The sequence below is a fragment of the Alligator mississippiensis genome, chromosome 4 (assembly GCF_030867095.1).
Source record: "Alligator mississippiensis isolate rAllMis1 chromosome 4, rAllMis1, whole genome shotgun sequence".
Taxonomy (NCBI): Eukaryota; Metazoa; Chordata; order Crocodylia; family Alligatoridae; genus Alligator; species Alligator mississippiensis.
Window position 1 is genome coordinate 116,575,009 of NC_081827.1, and position 23,248 is coordinate 116,598,256.

The 23,248-nt window shown below is 39.3% G+C and overlaps 1 protein-coding gene across 9 annotated transcripts in view; it reads left to right on the forward strand.

Annotated features, from left to right (window-relative positions):
- The window catches only part of ERC1 (ELKS/RAB6-interacting/CAST family member 1), a 490,045-nt gene that overhangs the window by 248,196 nt on the left and 218,601 nt on the right, over nt 1-23,248 (forward strand). For all 9 annotated transcript variants that reach the window (XM_059726510.1, XM_059726512.1, XM_059726507.1 and 6 more), the window contains one exon: nt 4,975-5,110. In XM_059726510.1, coding sequence (XP_059582493.1) covers nt 4,975-5,110 — 136 coding nt within the window. The remainder of the gene's footprint in view (nt 1-4,974; nt 5,111-23,248) is intronic.

Below are 23,248 nucleotides of genomic sequence, written 5' to 3' on the forward strand. Positions count from 1 at the left end.
GATCACTTTTACTGCAGCTGAAAATAACAGCGAAGATGCACCATCATTTTTGAGACCTGGAATATCAGGACCCTCATGGACAACCCTAATAGTGAATGCCCAGAGTGCTGAACTGCAACCATGACCCAAGAACTCAAGCTATACAACACTGATGTAGCTGCACTGAGCGAGACTCAGTGAGTAGGAGTTGGACAGCTCAAAGAACATAGGGGCAATTATACCTCCTGACATTGCCAGTGAAACCAAGAAGGAATACTATGCCAAGTTTGACAGATTCCTTTCTGACATCCCAGAGGGAGACAGGCTTATTCTTCCCGGTGATTTCAAAGCCACAGTTAGAAGGGACTCTAAACTCTGGCATGGAACCATCAGTAAGGAGGGAGTAGGAAGATCAACACTGGCATTCTCCTCTTGACTAAATGTGCGGAGTATGGATTCAACATAACCCAACACCATGTTCTGCCAGAAAACGGGTACAAGACATCATGGCAACACCCACAATCTAAGCATTGGCACCTGATTGACTATGTCATTGTCCATGTCCAGAACTGCAAAGATGTCCGCATCACCCAAGCTATGCTAGGAGCTGATGATTGCTGGACTCATCGCCAACTCATCCACTTGGTTATGTCACTGAAACTGGCTTCCAAATGATGGCTGCAGCAGAAGCAATGCCAATGGAAGATCAATGTTGAAGGACTCAAGGACCCAAGCAAGCAAGACCTCTTCCACCAGTGCCTCAACAAAAAACTGGTGAATTCCAAACAACAATTAAAGAGTGTCAGCAGCATGTGAGGTTCCCTCAAGGCCACCGTCATCAGCACCTGTGAAGAGATACTTCAGTTCTCTACCCGGAAACAAGACTGGCTTGATGAGAACGACTGGGAGATCCAAGAGTTGATTGATTGCAAGCGCAAGGCCCTTTGTGCTTGGCAAAATGACACCAACTCCAAGCAAAACAAACTGAATCTCCGACAAGTCAAGGCCTCCAAAGGAGGTCCCACAATATGAAAAAAAAAAATGGTGGGAAGATGACACTAAAGAGATTTAACATCTCACTGACACCCACAATATGTGCAGTTTCATAGTAGCTAGGGCCAGGAGGGACCTGAACAGATCATCTAGCCTGACCCCCTTTCTTCTACAGTCTAAGCCATCTACGGTCTGCGCACTTAGGTTCCCCTTTGAGACCTAAGGAGGGAGGAGACCTGATCAATGAAAGAGGATTCATCAATGCCCATTGGAAGGAACATTTTGAAGATCTTCTCAATTTAGACTGTTGTTGATGAAAGTGCTCTCAGCTCTATCCCACAACACTTGGTGAGAGATGATCTCGGAATCCCTCCAACCTTTGATGAGGTGAGGAAATCCATCAAGCGGATGAAGAATGACAAGGTATCTGGAGTGGATGGAATCATTGCAAAAATCTTAAAGCATTGGGGAGAGGAGCTAACATCACAGCTTCATTCCCTCGCCTTGAGGATCTGGAATGATGAGGAAATCCCAGACATCCTCATGGGTGCTATGATTGTGACAGTCTTCAAGAAAGGAGACAAGTACAACTCGAAACTACAGAGGGATCACCTTGCGGTCCATCACAGGAAAGATCACTGTGAGAACCCTCCTAAACCATCTCCTTCCACTTGCTGAAGAAGTCTTCCCAGAAACTCAGTGTAGGTTTAGGACATCAACTGACATGATCTTCACAGCTCACCAGCTGAAGGAGAAATGCTGGGAACAACATAAGCCTCTACATGGCCTTCTTTGACCTTATGAAACTTTCGATTGTCAGCTGAGAAGTGTTGTGGAGGGTCCTTCTGAAGTATGGATGCCCTCCAAAATTTGTCACCATTCTCTGCCTGCTGCATGATAGTATGTGAACGGTGGTCCTCAGCAATGGATCTATCATAGATCCCTTTGAGGTTAAAATAAGGAGTTAAGTAAGGCTGTGTCATCGCTTTAACATTCTTTTCAGTATTCCTTGCCACAGTGCTACATCTGACCACCAATAAGCTTCCAGTTAGACTGGGGCTAACCTACCAGATGAATGGTAAGCTGTTTAACATCAGCTGACTCCGAGCCAAAACCAAGACCACCCCAACTTCAGTCACTGAGCTCCAGTACTCTGATGATGCTGTAGCGTGTACTCACTCAGAAGCAGACTTAGGCAGTTGTCGACGTCTTTACCGAGGCATACAATAAAATGGGACTGACGCTTAACATTTAGAAGACTAATGTTCTCCACCAACGAGCTCCTAATGAACAGTCCCCAGCTCCTGTAATCCAGAACCATGGTGAAATTCTGGAGGAGAACTGAGTATTTTCCATACCTCGGAGGCCATCGCTCACAGAAAGCTGACATCAATGAAGAAATCCAACATTTGAGGCAATGTGCAAGTACAGCCTTTGGTCACCTGAAGAAATGGGTGTTCAAAGAGCACAACATCAGATCCAAAACCAAGCTCATGGTTTATTAAACAGTCATGATCCCCACCTTGCTGTACAGAGCTGAGACATGGCCAACGTGCAGGAGACACCTACCTAAAGTTGTTGCAGAGGTACCATCAACATGGCCTGAAGAAGGTCCTCTAAATCCAATGGAAAGACAGATGTATCGGTGTTAGCATACTCCTGCAAGCAAAGACCACGAGTACTGAGGTGGTGATCATATAACATCAACTTCATTTGGGCCAGCCATGTCATCCAGATGTCCAATTCCAGACTCCTGAAGCAGGTTTTATTCTCCCAGCTCAGACAAGGTGTACACTCAAGAGGAGGGCAAAGAAAGCATTTCAGGGACATCTTTAAAACCAACTTTAAAAAAATGCTATCGCCCAGGACCACCCCAAATGAAGGAAGAGTCTGCTGCAGGGTTCTCAGGATTTGAAACCTCATGACAACAACAGGAGATGGAAAAGCACAAGCTGCAGAAACAGCATGTCTCAGACCAAATCAAGAATCCAGCACTACCCACCCCACATAGAAATATATGTTGGCTTCAGTAGACTCTGTGAATCCCAGATAGGCCTCATCAGCCATCTTCAGATCCACAAATAAGACAATCATGGAAGACAGTCATCTTCGACTGTGAGGGCTTGCCAAAGAAGACACTCCTGTACACAATATGTGGGCTAATTTCTTATCAAGACTTAGTATTTTGGCTCGGGCTCCATGCAACAGGCTCTGTGTCAAAAATCTATTTAATCGGTCTGCTCTTCAAAAGAGATTTTTGGAGTCTGAGGATACCTATTTTAACCAGCAGTGTGAGTTCATTAATCCTTGTAGTCCAGATTGCTCGAGCAGATTGTAATAACAAGGGATAGTTTTCCAGCTGATAAATCAAGTTATGCAAATACATCAAAATTAATCTATACATCTACATTTAATGGAATGTAGGAACTGACTCAGTGCATCAAAATAAACTCACATGTTGGGTTTATTTTTTTTCGTTTGCTGTTAAAAATTAGCTCTAATTTTGATGTCTGTTTTACAGTACTAACAGAACTGTAGTTTGGTGTAGTGCCAGGTAAATTGTTTAATCACTGAGCAAGTCTGCTTTCAAAGTGGTCTCTAGTACCAAAATATGGTATTAGCCCAGAACAGATTACCAGTTACATTACTGCATATAAGAAATATCCTGGGTCAGATCAGCTTTTTGGAAAAGGCATTAATTAGGTATGCTGAAGATTCTTTAACATAATTTGCAAAGGGTAATCCCTTCCTGATCCCTCAGTGCACCTCCTTTTGTTGAGAAGACCTATAAGAGATATTTCTGGAGGTCAGCAACACTGTTCTGTTCTCAGCAATGACTCAAGTCTATTCAGCACCAAAGAAAATGTACTACCTACAGTTTTCCTGCTCCCACCTAATTCATATAACCTAGGGATTGAGTACAAATTCCTTACATGACAACAAAGAGTCAAAATTGTTTCTGACTTGTTCTAAGTGTATTTCAGAAATGCCGTCAGAAGCCACTCTTCTCCCTCTGTGTGGGTGGGTGTGTGATGCACCAAAGAGGGAAAGGTAGTTTGTGATTCTCTTTTCTAAATGATAAATTAGAGAGCTCTTTATGCTAGTTGTATGATATTTGGGGAGGAGGCTTGGGACTAAAGAATCAGTCTTTTTCTTCCAGAGTCCCAACTCCAGATATAACTATGGAGAAAAGGGCTGAGGAAGCAAAGCTGGACTATTTTGTTTTGATTGGACCAGAAAGTTTAGATTTAAATTCTCTGTGGTCAGGAGACATGGATTAAAGGGTCTGTAATTAGGTTCAATACTCCATGTGTCTTAATGTCCAGAAAGGCCAAACCTTTTCTGCAGGCAATAGTAGTTGCCACGACTATCCAGAATAATTAACAGACACAAGTGAAAAAGGAAATTATGCACACTTTCTGAAATAGTATGATCTATCTTTCTTGTCTCCATAAGAGAAAGGGGGAGGGGTGGGGGTGGAATCCCACAAAATCTAGTAAACAAAGGTTAGGAAGAAAAAGCTTTGCTGCTGGAATTCATATTTGATCCTGTATATTTTAGTTGTATTTCATATTTTGTTATTCCTCCTTTTATCCATCCTTACCTTGGATAAAGTATGGTGGTACCCAAGCCAGTATGAGCTGTTTCTTTAGTTTATATGGTCTACCTGTTTATGCAGTCCAGTATGCAACTCACCCTAACTAGTCACCAGCAGATAGGTATGTCTTAGTTCAGCAGCTCCTACTAATGTAAGAGTTTTAATTTTTTTTCAATATAGTGATACAGACAGAGATTATTTCAGGAATTTCCAGTTGTTTCTCTTAATAGAGGTAAGTAAAATGATCATGTTGACACTTGAGGGAAATTTGTAGACTCCTATAGTATGAATGGGATTGTTTCTGGACTTTCCACCAATTTTAGGCCCAAGGCACCTAAGAATCAAAATAACTGAAAAGCAAATATTCTGAGCTGGACTGTGAGTGTATGTTCTTTCTTTTATAGGCAAGTCAAAGACCAAAATAAGAAAGTAGCAAACCTGAAACACAAAGAACAAGTAGAGAAAAAGAAGAGTGCACAGATGTTAGAAGAGGCTAGGCGGAGGGAGGACAATCTCAATGACAGTTCCCAACAACTTCAGGTAACATGAAAATATATGTTGGAGAGATACAGCTGATACAGTCTTCTTTTGCTTCTCTCTCTGCTTTACCTGCTGCTTTCTTTTTGGACATATTTCATAATAAAAGAAATGTTTTGTGTTTAGCATAACAGTTTTACCCAACAGAGCTTCGCGGATACCAACCTCTGGCGGCCTATGACCCATTTTTCTTCTGCAGCTTTATCCATTTTTGTAAGTAAAAATATAGGGATTCAGCTGTTCCTCTAAAGGGGGGCACAAATTATTTTATCATATGGGAATTGAAATTGGAATGTTGATTTCTGCATAGTTGCTGATTCTAAGAACTTTCATTGTTCTGGGGCATTTTCACAAAGCTTTGAACCTTATTCTCCATTAAGTGAAGAGTGAGAAGCACACTTTCATCAGTATTGCTGTGGCAATAGAATTGTATTGTGGATTACCTGGACATTCCTGTTTTCTTACCCAGAGCTTCCACTTAGCAATGAATATTACCCATACTCCTCATCAGCTCCAGATATACTCACATATATGTCACACATTTCCCTTTACCTATGAAATCACTGTGCTCTCACCACTTGTCACAACTGTGTTATCTCCAGCCCCCCCCACAATGTTATTAGCGAAATAAAACCGTAGGTTTGAAACTAAGTGAAATATTTTTCCACGTGCTGAATTTTGATACTAGCATCAGAAGTTATGTCAAACTGAACAATTAGGTGTTGGGATGTTACTTGCTAAGCTGTTACGATGCAGGGACTATAGAGAATGGAGTTGTTCAAAATGTTTTAAATGTTTTAATTGCTTTAGTGTAGCAAAGTAATTTCAGTTAAAAATAATTCCTTTTTCTTTCCTGGATAACAGAGATAGTGCGAAGAAATAGTCTGCCCTTTTAGATCCTTAAATATTTTTATTTTGAACTCTTTATTTTGAACTCTTTTGCTTTACTTGATATAATTGCTGTAATGTTAAGCAATTTTTAGAATGTTAAGATTTTTATTATTGGCAGGTATTTGATATTACTTAACTAATAAAAACTTAAGACAGAATTGTAGTAGATTACTGGAAGTTAAATCCCCTACTTAAATTAAACAGGCAGTTCTTTGCTGTAGTCTGCGGAAACTTGATGGGATAGTTTCAACCCTTCAAATGTTGTAGAAAGAACCACAGAAACATATGTTTGTGTGCAACGTTCTTGGCAACACCATCTTGTGGTTTTTCCTTCAGTGCCAGTCTTGTATGCAGTGCACTGTGTACTGAAAGGGTTAAGTTCCAAGTGCAGAGAATGATTTCATGACTCTAGACTTTTAAAAATCCTGGCATGTTGGATTTCTGCAGCAGCTAATGGGGTCTGTGGACACAATGCTACAGAAATCCACAAAGACTTAATTATGTGACAACTTATGTTCAAACAGCACAAATTTTTGCATTAGAATTGTTTTTTCTCACTTGGTTTCCTTCTTTTTGGCACTACTTCTTTCTGCTTTCCTCCTCTTCTCAAAGAAACACGTGAGGAAAAAGTAAGCTAAAATTTCTTCTTTATTCTAGTTCTAGGCTTTTCATTTACAAACTAAAATTGATGGCATTTTTGGACAGAAAATGACACTGTTCATTGATTATTGGTTTTCTATGCAGAATTTTTTCTTTTGTGAACTCACCACCAAAGTTTACACACTTGGTAATTATTGGTCAAACTCATTTTCATCCCAGCAGTTACATTACTGAGGATTTGTACAGTGTTGGTGAGAAGGACATTAGGAAACAAGCTTTTGCTCAGAAATCAAGCATCGGGTCAAGGAAAGATGCTTCTTTCTGTCTAAAATTGTCTAAGAATTGTATAGGATCTTTTACAGAGAACTGTGGTCTTACTCATCCTGTAAGCAGTTAGATTCATTTTCCTTAGTCTTGTTACATAATATTTGTGCAAGAGAGAGACCACAAGCAATATTTTTCTAAAAATATTGTAGAAAATATGAAGTAGCATTGTTCACCTGTTCAGATGTAAAATTAGAATCTGAATATAAGTAACCAGTTAAATCCATGAGCTAGCAATAACTTACCAACTTCCTGTTCTGAGAAAGAAATGTTTCTCTTTTACCCCTGTGAGTTCATATTAAGTAAGGTTTTCATAGATTAAACAAACACCAAAAGTTCACTGAAACCAAGCCATTAGTTATCTGTGTGCCATCTTCCTACTCAGCTCGCTGTCACCTAGATACTAGCTTCACATTTGGGTGGGCTCATATTTTAAAGACTCCCCATGTTCACAGAAGGCTGAAGGGAATGCTTTCTTTCAGGGATGAAAAAAGTCTTTAGACTACTGAAAATATCAGACTAAGGTAAAATATGGAGTGTTTAATGACAAGTGACAGCTCCAATAAAAGCCCTTTCCTTTGGACGAACTCTCCTGTTGCAGCCTCTCTTTCTCTTTCTCTTAGACTAACATTTTTGTTTTCTGAAAGTAAATTTACCAAATGTTGCATTTTGATTCATTTTCCAGGGAAGTCTGTCTTTCTCCTGGGTCTGTAAGGGCCATTACATGCTAATCGATTAAAAAAAAAATTAAACCCAGGAGGAAAATAGATACTTTATATACATGCATTGTTGGGTTTCGGTCAGGACACACAAGCACCAATTTCAGATAATTTTGGTCTGGGTGGTTTTGGCTGGAATTAATAATAAGGTATTATGAAATGCTTAAAAATACAATCTCCACGTTCCTGTGCTGGTCATCTGCAATCCAACCGAATAAACATGCCTCCAAGCATATATTCCACTCTTTCTGTCTCCGTCCCTAACAGGCATGTGGTTTCTTTCTTCCTGAGTCCAGTAACAAAGTGTTCGTTTATTCAGGGAGCTCGGACGATGGAAATTTGGCATTTTGAGGAGTGGGGGGAGAACCGGGGGAAGAATGAAAACCATAATGTCTCAATTTTAGTGAACTGGATAAATGTATTTCTAAATTTGTCTCTCCCTTCTGGGTTCCCTTAAAACCACAATTCTCCAGAGATTTGTGAGGTTAACGAGTGTCTGGCCTATAAACAGAATGACAAAATAGCCTGGTAAGCCCGAGTAGAAAAGGGCAACATATAAAACTTGCTTCAAGAAACTGACAAATCAGCTACTAACTTATTGAAAAACAACTATAAACACAGGAAATACTATCTTGTCCTGGAAACATACCATGGTGAAATTTAATTAAATAGACATTCATGGGTTGATATCTGAGGGAAGAATGGATATTCTCTTTACCCTGCTGCTCCAGGACTGTGGAAGTTTTTTGATAAAATTAAAAGGACATTGCTGCATTTCAGTCCTCTAGCATTGCACCCATATTGTATTTTACATGCCCAACATCCTCCAAGTAACTGTGGTCACTGCACAGTTATTAGCTTTCATATTATAATAAGGAGCGTGTCTAGACTTTGGAAACTCAAGTGAAGCAAATGATGAGGATGGCATAGTTTCTGTTTGAAGTTCAGAAGGGAAGGTGTAAATAAATCATTAGTGATTTGCAATGAAGATTTTGGAGCCATAGTTATAGAATCGCTTCCATGCCATTTAACTCATCTTTAACATTTTCAAAACCTCAAAATTAATACAGAAGTTAATTTTGAAGCTATATTGTCAAGAAAATTAAATTCAAGATTTGCTGTAAGCAGTACTACGCATCATTGGTTTCAAAACCCAATTTATTGTTTATCGTAGGCTGCTGACAGAAGTTCAGTTAAAGGCTTATAGGGTCTGCTTCCCAATCCCAGCAGTCATGCCTCCTGTCATACCACATGTGCATGGCAGAAGGTGTGATTGTAGGATTGGGGATCAAAACATATTCTTGCTTTATTGCTGGTGCACCAATAACTGGGAGGCCAGTCAGCTGATCTAGAGTTTCCAGTCCCAGGAGCACACCAGCCACATATTCAATATAAGGTGGAATGGGAAATGGCCACAAAAGTATTATACATAATATGCGTAATAATTTTGTGGCTTATTCCCTGTTTTATTCCACTATTAATTGTATGAATGTGGCCGTATTGCTACTCAGGATGTGATAAACTGGTTAAAGTATCCCCTAAACTGTTCCCTCCCAGGATACACACAGAAAAGAACAGGAATGATGAATAAACAGTCCAACTTCATGTTTCTTTTATGCAATTTACATATTGAAATAAGCACAACAGGGAAGGAGAAGTAACATACAGGTTGATGTAGTCTAAATATGAACTTCTTCAGGAAAGAAAGACTTAGGAGATTTTTCATGGTTCTTATATTTTAATATTTGTCATTGCATAGCACAAAAGGTGGGATGAAGAGAAAAAATTACTGGACTAGTTTGAGTGCAAGTGCATAGTATAGTTGTCTAATATGAAATATCTTTTCATTTGAGGACTGCATTATAGAATTCCAGTTCTTAACAAATTTAATTTCATACACTGGAAACAGAGGAGTCATAAGCCTCTGTTTAAAAACAAGTTTCTGCCATTTTCCTTGCAGAGTGAGTACAAAGTGTAATTGGATTCCAAGAAACATCAGAAGAGCTCCAACAGGTCACTTAAGACTAATTGAGAAGTGTGTATAGAGGAGGGAACTTCACATCTCAAGGCTCCTTATTCATGCGCAGTATCCTTGTGGACCTACTGCTGTTTATAGAAGCGCAGAACCCCTACTTACCATAAGAAGGTTCACCAGGGTGTTTCTTTATCCCGACTGACCTTTAGGGTTTTCTCTGTAGCTCTGTTCCCCCCCCTCCCCCTTTAAGCCTTCCATAAAGAAGTTTGATATTCCTCTGCAGGGACAGAGTCCAAGGTAATTTGGGTGCCTCACTAGAGAGGCACAGGCTTAAACTCCGCTATTTCCTTGTTTTAGAACTTTTGAGAGGTTTGTTGTTTGTTTTTTTTAGCTAACATTCTTCTAATCTGGCAGCATCGTTATCTTTAGTTTTAACAAAGCCTTTAAAAAAGTCTGAATATCTCTGTTAATATTTGTAGGGTTGCATGTCGAGAAGCAAAGCAAAAATGTTACATTTTTGAGGGAAGAATGCTCTGTCAAAATGCTAAAGGAATTTCTCTTTCTTTTATGAACACAGGTTGGTATTATTAAAGACTATAGGTATTGGTTTTCCCTTCCTCCAAAGCATAACAGGCAGTCTGGAATGCCAAGATAGATGGCCTTTTTTATTTGATATGACAGTTCTTGTACACAAATGGAATCTGTCATTTCTAGGTGACTGATGTTTATGGCATTAAAAAGGTTAAGGGATTACCTCCTCTTTTATTAGATCAGAAGATAGCACCCTATAGAGAAGGCTTGCTACTGTAACCTCTACAGAAGCTTAGCCTGAGAACACAGTTAACATTTAGAATGGGGCAGTGGATCCCCTGATAGACACTTTTGCATTTGTTTAATTTTTTTCACTTTGTAGTTTCATTTAGAACAGGTTTGAATAACACACACACACACACACACACACACACACACAAGACTAAGTCATCTTTGCTTCCTTCTGGCAAACATTAAAAAGAATCCAGGAGTCTTTGATTCTTGCTTTCCAAATTGTATAAAAGTACTCTGCAGTTTTGAAAACACTGCTTCCCATATTTACCCCTTGGCAAACTCTTATTTACACCAGAATTAGGCAGCACGTCAAGTATCACAATGCTTCCTAATTATACATTGATATTTTGACTGGGAAAAAGCCACTAGGAACCTTGAGACCTTTTAAAAGTGGAAAGAAGGTTCCATTCCTCTCTGTATGGCTTTGTGCTCAATCAGGGATAGTGTTCTCCAGGACACTACCTCAGGTGTACTCAGCTGCCTGCTTGGCAGAGAAGCACATTGGTGCCCTTTACAAGCAAGAGATTAAGAATTGTGAAGACAGCACTGCTGACTATGTGCCAGCAATCTCAGCCACTAGTTACTTCTTGCAAGGTTTTGGGTTTTTTTTTAGATTAGTATCTGAGTTCAAAACCCTTTGCTAAAACCTGTCAAAGAGATTAATGCGACTGTTGACAACATACTGTGGCACCTGTGAGTGAACTCTCCTGAGACTAGAAAGCATTGAGAGCTAGGTTTAAGCAAAACAATAGAATTACATTAACAGGTAAAACCAGATTTTTTCCATTTTGATGTTTTGTTTCATGGGGTTGAGAAATGGCAATAAATTTGCATTTTCCCTTCCTCTGTTTTTTTCTTTTTTTAAACTTTTTTTTCAGTGTTTTGAATTTTTTCCCTAATTTTTCCCTTATGGAGACAAAAATGTTCATTTTGCTGCCATGAATTCTAGAATGCCATTACATAAGAGAGTGAGTGCTCTGCTTTCTATTTGATGTGGCCACTGAGAGGAGAGATAGTGTACAGCTTACCTAACGAAGAGTTTGGAATTTTTGCTTTTAAAATCTTTCTACTAAACGTGTTTTTTTATGTTGAGCTTTTATTTTCTGTAAACCAGTGGATAGATAATTCATTTAATTTTTTTAGCATAATTGATTTGCAAGTGGTAATAAATGAAAGCAATCACATAGCAGAATAAAAATCCTATCTGAAAGGAAAACTTTCTACCTGTGGTAGAAATTCCATACTTGAATAAAAAGAATATAGTACTAGGATTGTACTACCAACCACCTGATCAGGAAGGTAAAGGGGATTATGAAATGCTTAGGGAAATTAGAGAAGCTGCTAAAATGGGAGAAGTAATAATAATGGGAGTCTTCAACTATCCTCATATAAACTGGGTAAGCACCTCATCAGAGCAAGATGGAAAGAAAATTTCTGGATGTGATAAAAGACTACTTTCTAAAACAATTCATCTTAGAACCCACAAGAGGAAAAGCAATTCTAGACCTTATCCTGAACAACACCCAGGACCTGGTTCAAGATATATTTGTGGGTGATCCAGTCTGTCATAGCAACTGTAACATAAGCACAGTCAACATTCTGGCGAGGGGGAGTAAGCCAAAAAAGTCCACCATGCCAATATATAATTTTAGGAAGGGAAATAACACAAAAATGAGTAAGATGGTTAGAAAGAAGTTTAAAGGAGTAGTCAAAAATGTAAAAAGCCTACAAGCAATTTGGAAGCTGTTTAAAAATACCATATTAGAAGCTCAGGAAAAATGGATACCACAAATCAAAAACGGTAGCAACTGAATTAATAAAACCCCTGTATGGTTTAATAGCAGAGTTCACGAGTCCATTCAAGGCAAAAAGGCATTCCTCAAAAAATAGAAGACAAGACCAAATGAGGAAAACAGGAAAGCCCACAAACTCTGGCAGGTTAAATGTAAAAGTAAAAGAACACAGCCCAAAAAAAGAATTTGAAGAGCATCTAGCAAAAGAGCCTAAAATTAATCATATTTTTTTTTTAATACATCAGAATCAGGAAGGCAGGTAGAGAATCAGTGGGACCATTAGATAACCAAGGTGTAACAGGTGTACTCAGCGATGATAAAGTAGAGAAGCTAAATGAATTCTTTGCATCAGTGTTTCCTGCAGAAGATACAGGGGAAATTCTCGTACCAGATCAATGCTGTCTAGTAAATTGGTCTGAAAAGTTGGACCACTTTGAAGTGACAAAAGAAGACATTTTAGAACAAATTGATAAATACTAATAAGTAACTAGGACCAGAAGGCATTCACCTGAGAGTTCTGAGGGAACTCAAAGGTGAAATTGAAGAACTTCTGGAAATAGTATGCATCCTATCCTTACAAATGGCTTCTGTGCCAGAAGACTAGTGGATGCCAACATAGCATGCATCTCAAACTGATGGAGAGGAGCCGCAGAAAGATCTCACCAAGCTAAATGAGCGGGCACAAAAAATGACAGATGCACTTCAGTATTGACAAGTCCAAGGTCATGCACATGAGGAAAAATAACCTGAACTAAATAAGTACTCAGTGCAAGTTTCTGACCTAGCTGTTACCTCAGGAAAGAGATTTTGGGAGTCACAGTAGATGGTTCTCCAAAAATATCAGTTCAGCGTACAGCAGCAACCAAAAAAGCCAATAAAATGTTGGACATAATTAAGAAAGGAATTGAAAACAAAATAGAGCACATCATCGTGCTGTTATGCAAATCCATAGTGCACCCACATCTTGAACATTGTGTACAGTTCTGGTCCCCACATGTCAAAAAAGATGTAATAGAATTAGAAAAGGTACAGATAAGGGCGACCAAAATGATGAGGGGCATGGAGCAGTTTCCATACCAGGAGAGACCCCCAAAAAGGTAAAGACTCTTCAGTTTGGGAAGGAGAAGGCTGAGGAGGGATATGATAGGGGTCTATAAAATCATGCAGGCTGTGGACAAAATGAACAGGGAACTGTTATTCGCCAAGTCCCAAAATACTGGAACTAGTGGGCACCTACTGAAATAAGTGACAGGTTTAAAACTAACAAGAGAAAGTACTTGTTTATGTAACACAGGAGGTGGTAGAGGCAGACAGCACAGCCAGGTTTAAACAGAACGAGACAAATTAATGGATGAAAGATAGTCATAGCTGTTGAGCAGAACAATTGGAAGTGTTTTCCGTGGCATCCCTAAACCAATGATGGTGGATTCCAGGGAAGGGTATTGAATAGGGGATGCATCACTGCAGGTATATTTGGTTCAATGCTCTCCCTCTAAAGCAGTGATTCTCAACCAGGGGATCATGAAACCCTGGGGTGCCTAGGGTCCTGACCTATTCTGTAGTTCAGGGTTTTGAGTGCTGTGCTGGCACCTAGAACCTTGTGAGTTTAAGGCTTCATATAGGCCTGGCCCCTTTGAAGTGGCAGAGAAGCCCTTGTGGGTTTCAAAATTTTGGGCTGCAGCACATGACTATTGAATAGAGGTCTCCAGAATTTGCACTAAAAGTATGCGATACAGAAACTTCTTTAATCTTGGAGTTTCCCCGAGAAAAGGATATAATTTGATACCAAGGAAGGAAAATAATTATTTAAGTTTAGAGGCACTGTTGGGACAGGAATGGCTGATGTAAACTGTCCGTGAATAAATGTAGGTTGGAAATTAGCAGAAGATTTTTAACTGTCAGAGCTGTGTGTCGTGGATTTACCCCAGTCAAAGTTACTTCTAGGAGTTCACAGTGTGGAACGCATAGATATTCTCCCAAATTAGGTTTACTCTGGTGTTTAGTCTCTAGTTGTAGCTAGTGACACTGCTAATGCAAAGCAGTGTTCAATTCTATTGTTCTCATATCTGAATTGTTATACTCTTTGATATAAATGTAATTTTGATGCATCTTTCTATTTCAGCCAAGGTTGTGTCAGTATCATAGTAATTAACTTGAGCAGCGCTCAACTGTTCACACTTAGAAGAGTTAATGACTGAGAATTTTACTTGGGTTGTTTAATGGTGCAGGGAGCCTGGGTCTCACCAGGCAATGATAAAGCAATATTTTAAAAGAAGAGCTAGAAGCTTGACACTTGGCTAGTCAAACTGTCATACAGGAGAGGCAGATATGTGAATCTGTATGTTTAAAAGGAATGTAAATTTGTTGCAGGGATGCATACCGCTCCCACGTTGTTTAACATATACTTCTCATTCCTGCTTCAACATGCATTCTGTAATGTTTGAGAGGGTGATTATCTCAGCACTAGACATGATGGAGGACAGTTTAACATTGCAAGGTTCAGAGCTAAGGCAAAGGTGGAGGAAATCATTGTAAGGGACCTGTTGTTTGCAGATGGTGCAGCCCTTGTGGCTCACAGTGTTGATGCTCATTACCAAGTTCTCAGGCTCATGCAAGATCTTGGGGCTAGCAGTAAGCTCGCACCAAGGCTCTTCAGAACCATTTCCAGATAATCACCCTAGATAGTACTCATCTGAATGTTGCTGATCAGTTTTTCTGCCTTGGCTCTACTGTTACCAGCACCGTAGATCTTGATGTTGAGCTCACTAGCAGAATCAGCAAAGCAGCCAGGAACCTTGGTCTTTTGCAAGATAGAGCCTAAAACAATAACAAATTGTCAACTACAGTGAAAATTAGGGGTGTGTGAAGTGGGCAGTATTTGATTCGGATTCGGCCCAATTTGGGGGGCAGTGATTTGATTCACCGTCCCAATTCAATTCAGCTGAATCTGAAGATTCGATTATGATTCAGAGAATCAGCAATTTGGCCATAGATGCAGCTTTATATGTTTTTCCTATGTACCTCCAGGTACCAGGCATGGCTCGTGAATGCTGAGATATTGGGGCAGATGAAGCATCCCATGAGAGCACAGGGAGGTCCCCCGCACACTCAGCGGAGGACCTGGAAGTGGACTGGAAGTACGCTGAGCTGGGGGACCTCCCAGTACTTCTGGTCCACTTCTGTGTCCGCTGCCGCCAAGTGCATGGGGGACCCTCCTGTGCTCCCGTGGGATGCTCCGTCTGCTCCACCATCTCATTGTTCATGAGCTATGCCTGATACCTCAAGGTGCGTAGAAAAAAACATATAAAGCTGTGTCTATGGCGGAATCGTCGCATCTCTCCAAATTGATTTGGAGAGATTAAAGGGTCTCCTGATTCAATTCGGATTCGGAGATTTGGCCGCTGAATCGAGCCGAATCTCTTCCGAATTGAATCAGCGACCAAAGCTTCATACAGCCCTAGTGAAAATCCGTATTTATAAGACATGTGTTTTATCCACTCTTCTATGTGGCTCAGAAACAGGGACAACCTATGCTAAACATTCAGAAGACTAAACAGCTTTCATATCAGATGCCTGCATAAAATTCTTTGAATAAGATAGCAAGACAGGGTAACAAATGTGAAAGTGTTAAATCATGCTGATATGTCTTCCATGGGAATGTTGATTAGTAAGAAAAGACTCAGGTGGCTTGGTCATGTCAAGCAAATGCTAGATCACAGGATCCCGAAGAATGTGCTGTACTCTGAAGCTCATGAAGGGTCTAGAAAGAGAGGCAGACTGCTGCGCAGATTTCAGGATGCTTATGAAGATGACTTATCATCCTTTGCATCCCCAGCCATGACAGTTACTGCTGCTTTTCTGTGCTGCTTAGCTGCAGTGTTGCATGGGTAACTTAAATTCCCCACTGCCATACTTCAGTACAAGTGGAGCCCTGCACTGATGAGGCTCCTCTCACCCACCAAATGCTGCCAAGGTCCCAGTTCAACAGGCCATATTCAGTTCACAGGCCATAGGTTTCAAATCCCTGTTCTAGGTCATTTTCAAGACATTTCAATTGGTAGTTGTCTCATTTTACCCATGCTTAAAAATCAATTTTAACAGTTCTTTGCCAGTATTGTGGTCAGATCCATGTTTCAGACTCAGGTTAGGATTCTGAATGTTTAAATCAAAGCAACTGAGCAGGGCAGCAATCTTAACTCTCTCCGTTTTTCCTGAACAATTGTCCCTAACATTTTTAAGACTCCTATAGTTCTTCAAAATCATTTAGTAGTGCCACTGAAACCAAGAACATCTTTGAATTCCACATCAAGAACAACACATGGATAGTGGTGGCATTTCTAAATTGTCTGGAAAGGATTACAGGCCCAATTGAAGTTCCATTCAAGTTACTGAAAAAACTTTGGATCAGATCCCAAGAGAACAATTTTTAACCAAAAAGGCTATCAAAATCCTTTCAATTATATATAAACAGGATTTCTCTGTTCTCTGCCAAAGCAACCCAGAGAATATGCTGTCTACTTGGCCAAAATAATTGCAGCACATCTTCTTATGCTTACTATAAATAACATCTATTTATTTAAACAAAAGAACACCTTTGTCTTATAGGGGTATTAGGATTAATGGTGTGACATTAATAGTATGGTTATTAAATTACTTGCTAGAAATCTGACAACTGCTTATGTAATAAATAACTGTTTGAGCTAATAAAGATTGACATCAGTATTTTATAATCATTGTTATATGCTAGTGCATGATTATAAAATGTGTACATTTATTTTTAAAATGCATCTTTCACATACCTTCACATTTTTAACAGTTGAAGTAATACTGATCTCTGCACTGCCTGGATAAGATATTGAGGGAAGAGAAGATGCATTTTAATGTATAAAACAAAACACTTCCTTAAGATTAAAACACAGTTCTGGTTTGTATATGAATCCTGTCTTTGCACTGGAAGGATTTTGTTTTTTTGTTTTTGTTTTTCTTGAAATGGACTTCACTGATGTATCTGACTTCAATATTTCCCAGTAAGCTTGAGGGTCATTGGTAATTTAATTTTGACCTGACAAATTATTTTAATGAACTCTTTTTGGGATGGTTAGAGAGGAAGGATGTGTATGATAAAGTTGAGTCAGCAGATTCTTTGCTGTGTCAACACTTTAGTTGTACTGTATTATTGTACCACCAGATATTTTATTTTACATTTAAGTATGAGAGCCGAGACACTCAGTTTTGTTTCTGAAGGGCTGTTTCAGAAGGGCAGTTTTGGGTGTAGATAGCATCAAAGGGGCTTGTGGACTTCATTTGGCCCTACAAGTGATCATTTGGGAGCCCCTTTATTATAGGAAAGCAAGATAGGAAAGGGAGAATGATTTCTTAGCTATGTTTCCATGTCTGTTTCTTCAAGTGCTTTCTTCTTGCTGAATGTTTGGATTGGAAGTAGGCAGAGGAAGATGCATCTTACAGCTGCTGTGTGACACATCGGTAGAATGATGATGACAAGACTGACATTAGGAGGCAGAGTTCCAAAGGAGAAGTGAAGTATCAGGGGAGTTGCTTATGGGTTCAAACTTCTTGTTAATCTTTTTAAAATGAAGTTACTTACAGCTGTCAAAGATTTTGCCCCAATACCATAGGAGTTTTTGGTTTTGAGTCATACTGCTGATTTATGTATGATGTAGAGACCATTTGGTAGTAGCCTTGCCCCATTTAATCTTCTACAAGAACAAAATTGCAGACACCTTTTGCCTTGACTCGCTTCAAAACATTTTTAGTGCTTATGTATCCAGTATTGAATGCCGTTAGGCAATGCAGTGAACCAATATGTAGTAATCTGCAACAACTGAAGTACAGTGGTATCCCATGATAGCATCCTGTGTAAACTGCTAAATGGTAAGGAAAGGAAAAGCTGAAAGGACAGACACATCCACAGCATTGGTTTTGCTGTCAGGACCAGATGCCAAAATGTCCAGTTGGGATCAGTGAGTGTCTTACGATTCTTCATCTTTAACTGACCACAGCCACTATGCAACAGCTACCGGTACCTATCCCCCAACCCTGTTACAAATAATGAAACAAAAGAATTCTTTTCTCAACTCATTGAAGTCCTGTCATCTGTCCCAAAAGAAAATAAGATCATTCTTGTGGGCAGTTTCAGTGTTTGAGTATGCAGGAAGTCTGAGTTATAGAAAGGAGCACTTGGAAAGGAACAGATGAGAAAGTCAATTCAAATGGAATTTCTCTCCTGAACAGGTGTTCAAAACATGGTCTCATCACCAAAGCAACAAATGGAAGACATCATGGATGCATCCCTACTCAAAACAGTGGCACATGATTGACATTTAACTCATGCCTAGGTAGATCGCAGTGTCAGAGCTCATGCCTAGGTACATCACATAGCCAGAGCTATGACAGGGCAGACAACTGCTGGGTGGATCATCATTTGATACTTTCTGTCATGTCCATTTATATTAAAGAAAAGCAGCAACCAAAAAGGAAGTTCAGTACTGAGTGCTTGGAAAACCCTGCTAAAAGCTATCATCTCTAGCACTATCTCAGTTAGAAACCCTCCAACTTCCCTGATCATCTTAACAGCACTTATCACTGAGAGAGCCTCAAGAAAGCTATCCATGAGGCACTCAAAGAATCCATGAGGTGCACACAGGCTTCGCCACAAAGAAACACTGGTTCAATGAGGATGATAGGGAAATTCAAGATTTCATTGACAGAAAAAAGGAGAGCCTTCAGAGCTCGGAACATTAAAGCTGAGACCCAGAGAAAAATTCATAAGTGAAAGAACAGGTGGTGGGAGGACAAACCAAAAGAAATTCAAAAGGTTGACAGCCATGATGTATAGTTTCTTTAGCATAACCACGCTATCAGCCAAGCACAGACTAAGCTATCCCTCTGGGGCTTCCGGGAATCGCTAATATCTGCCTCCATCACTGTAGGACTTGTTATTGAGGGAAGATGCTTGTGCCTGTCTTCTTTTAATGTGGGGATGCCATTTCACATCAGCAACCACACAGTAGTTCAGAGGAAGGAAACCTTAATCTGACAGCCAGGAAAACCGAGACAACCACAACAACTATTTTGCTGCAGCCTTCGTCGGGCTTTTTAGCCATTGTGACATAATCTGCTCTGCCACTGGGGACTTTTATTTTTATTTTTGGGTTGCTGTTAGCCTGCAAACCTTGCTCTCAGCCTTGCTGCCGCGGTTGATCCTACCAGGATTACAAAACTCCAAACAGCATCCCTCTTGAAGTCATTAGTAGCACACAAGCCTCTTCACAATTTCCACCATGTCTAGGGGTGTTTGAGATGCCAAACTTAGACTAACAAAGAAGTTTCAATAGCCCGGTAGCTATTAGAAAGAGAAATTATCAGTTTCTCAGTCTTTAAACTGTTCTTCCTTTTCTCTTTTGCTTCTTGGCATTCTGTTTAACACTTGCTACAATGATTTCCCTTCCTTTTCTTTCCCCAAGTTTCTAGAATGCAACAAAATTACCATATGGTTTAATCCAGAGGAAAAAGTGGGAGAATATAGTATTTTGTAATAAATTTGACAATTCAACTATTATTCATTGGTATTCTTCCTTGTTGCAACCTAGAGCCCTTGCATACATGAGGTACTATTGATGTAGAGAATAGCTGGTTTATATATATGGATACCCTTTTAAAAATGATGTCATGCAAGTATAAGTGATAACACAGAAGATAACAGAAAAAAATCTGAAGGAGTGAAGGATGAGTCTAGGATGTTCCAGACTTTTATGGGAGAGTCCATGTATATCATTCTATACTAGTGGAAAACTAGTTCCACAGTCCTGTAGGCAGCAATAGAAATACAGATACTTTCCATGTTTTTTGTTGATGATTTATCATATGTTATCAAAATGGTCAATAAATTCCAGGAATGTGAAGAAAAGTGTTTCTCTTGAATTTAGCTTTGTTCTCAAGGGTTTTTTTTCCTCTTGCTCTCTGAAATAATTCAATTAAATCATGTTAGTTATGGTTGGACAGAACTGTGTATTCAATTACAGTAGTTTTTTCTTGTAGGATTAGTCTTGCACTTCGCATGTCCTTTGTATTCTCCAATCTGTCTGTATTTTTGCAACAGACATTTAGATGCAGGCAATTTGCTAAAAAGATTACACCTGTGATGTGTATCATTTTACCCCAAAATTTATTTTGATTTCATTCCAGACATGGTTGCTTTTATATAGGAAACAATTGTATCATAAGGCAATGATTTTGTGAGTGATTTTTATTGCTTTTCTGTGGTATGCTTCTTTTAAATGCACCAATTAGTTCAGCTGATTTTAGACAGTTGAATTGGTTGCATCTGTACTTATTCTATTAACTTTGGCAGTATTGTGGGCTTTTCGTGATGTTCAACATCTGTTTTGCCTACTGTGTAATTAATTCTTGGTGATACCAACATGTTTCTCATCACATGCTCTGCCATGATGTTATACATACAAATTTTACTTTCTGAATGTGTGGGGTTTTTTTCCTGTGCAGTTCACTGAGGTAGGTGGACATGAAGATTTTGTTCAGAGTAATACAGTTTCTTGTCTATTTTCTTTCTTGTATTTCATAAACTTGTACTCTTAAAGATTTGTATAACTAAAGTAGTTTTCCCTTAAGTGATTGTCCATTGATATCTGGTACAATTATTTCACTTCAGAATATGACTTATTCTGGTATTGGATATACTAGTTCTCATTACAGTTGGTACCATCAGTGCCATTCCTTTTCACTGCAGCTCCACTGTTTGCCTCGCACCCAATAATTTATATAGTACTGTACTGGGAAACCTACAAGCATTGCAAAACCATGATCTTCTGATACTTTTTTTTTTAATTAATATCTTTTGTTATGGGTCCATTGTCATCTGCAATTCCAATATACATGTCAGAGTCAAGCTACATATACTGCTGCTGCTGAAGCATTTACAGTTTTTTCTTCTACCTCCATCATTTACCCTTTTTTATTACCATTTTCTTCAGCCTATGATGATAAAGACAGTGCGAGAGAGACTCATACAGTCGTAGGACATCTGCTGCCTTGGTTAGTCACCAAGGCAGTTTTTTCCTGAGGTAGGTTCTGTGCCAGCTGCCATTCCAGACATGGATCACTGTTTCCTATACCGTGTTTTTAGTTTCTGGTGCATTGTCTGATACAAAAATATGGCTGTATTTGAATTATGGGATCCCTATAATCTAAAACTTCTTCTTTTTTACCATAGGTCTTCCTCTGTGTCACTTATTCAGGCTATCCCAGATTAAGTAATGTCCTCACTCACTCATGTTGAGGAGCCAAGTGAAGATGGTCTACCACGTTCAGCTAACTTACAAAGCACTACAATTAAATCCAGATGAGGCTGTAGTCCGATCTATCATATCATCTCTAGATAATTTTAAAGGTTTTAAAGATATCCTCAGGAGGATTGAAGAAATACCTGTTGGAGAGGCATAATAATCCTTCTACAAACTAACTGATGTTCTTTAGTCATCTTTTACTTGGAGAGTAGCCTCCCCAGAATACTGTATTGAACCCACCAAAAAATTTATGGAGGACCCATAGTATGGCATATCCCAATCCTGGAAAGCATATAGAAGCACTGTGTCCTTTGCCACTGTGCTTTTTTTTTTTAAACGCATGCATCCTGAGATTATGAATACAAACAAGAAATCAGGGCAGCAATATAAAACAATATGAAAAGGTTTGTATTTATTTGGTCACAAATCATACACGATTTGCAATTTAGAATTACAGATTAGCAGGCCCTGTTGGCCAAATAGGATTTCTTGAATTATTTGTCAAGACAAATTTGAGAATGTGGCCATTTTGAAATTTCTGGCCATGGACAGACAGATACCTAAAGCTTTAAGTTTGAAGCACTTCAGACCACAGAGAGGTATGAAGTCTCCTGCTGGAGCACTTCAAAATCACTGTGATGGCATGCAGAAGTATGTTCTCCCGCCAGGGGGTATAACAGAGAGTTGCTTGGTCCTGTAGACCATTCCTCCCCACCTCCACAGAGGATTGACTTCTGTCCACTTGCTGTTTGGAGGGTTTTGTAGGCATTTGGAATACTCCAAATATTACATCTGTCCATTGCCTGTGATAAATACACTTCTAGTGCATGTCGGGCTGGTTAAAGGTGGCATATATTCTCAGCAAACATCAGTTGAACATTCCTCCTACATATGTTGCAACTGGTTCTCCTCTCTTGAATTAGTGGAAGACCAGAAATGCATGCAAAGGAATGCCATTAACACTTCCTTTTCTGATCTAAACTATAAGTAATGGATCACTAACTATTGGAATGGGGAGCCATAATAAATCAACATGAGGGCAGAACTTTTGGACAATATATAAATCAGCTTGATTGTATGGATAAACTTAACTTTGATTTGCAGAGCTTGCAGAGCATTCCTGCTGCATCAAAATCAACCAGTCCAAATTATGAAAGACAAAATGGCAACTGTATTTTACATAAATAGGTAAAAAGTGGTGAGATTTGTCTCATATACCAAGAGGCAGGAAGGTTATAGAATTTGATATATACTGCATCAAATCTCCTTCTGTTAAGTATACTAGGGCTGCTAAATAGCTTTTTGGACAAACTGAGGAAATGCTTCTACCTCAGTTGTAAGTGGAAGACAAAAAAGGTTTAGTCCTTCACAACATCTTCTAGCACTGGTGTGGTTAAAACCATTTCTATTCCCTATATATTGAAATGGTAATTCTGCCAACTCAGGACACTGCTCCTAATTCTAAACCTGCAGGTGGAACCCAAAGGAAGTAGTCTTCACTGAGACCTACAACTCCTCTATCTCATTTGCTGGCTGTTGCATAGATGTCAGACTGAGACAAGTCCTGTTGTACCTCTACATAGTAGAAAAAAATTCTATAGGATGATCTGTTTGACAAAATGAACAAGATTTTCTCTTTATTATCAGCAGAAAATTTAAAATTCCACAGGTCATTAGGGGCATTTTTACAT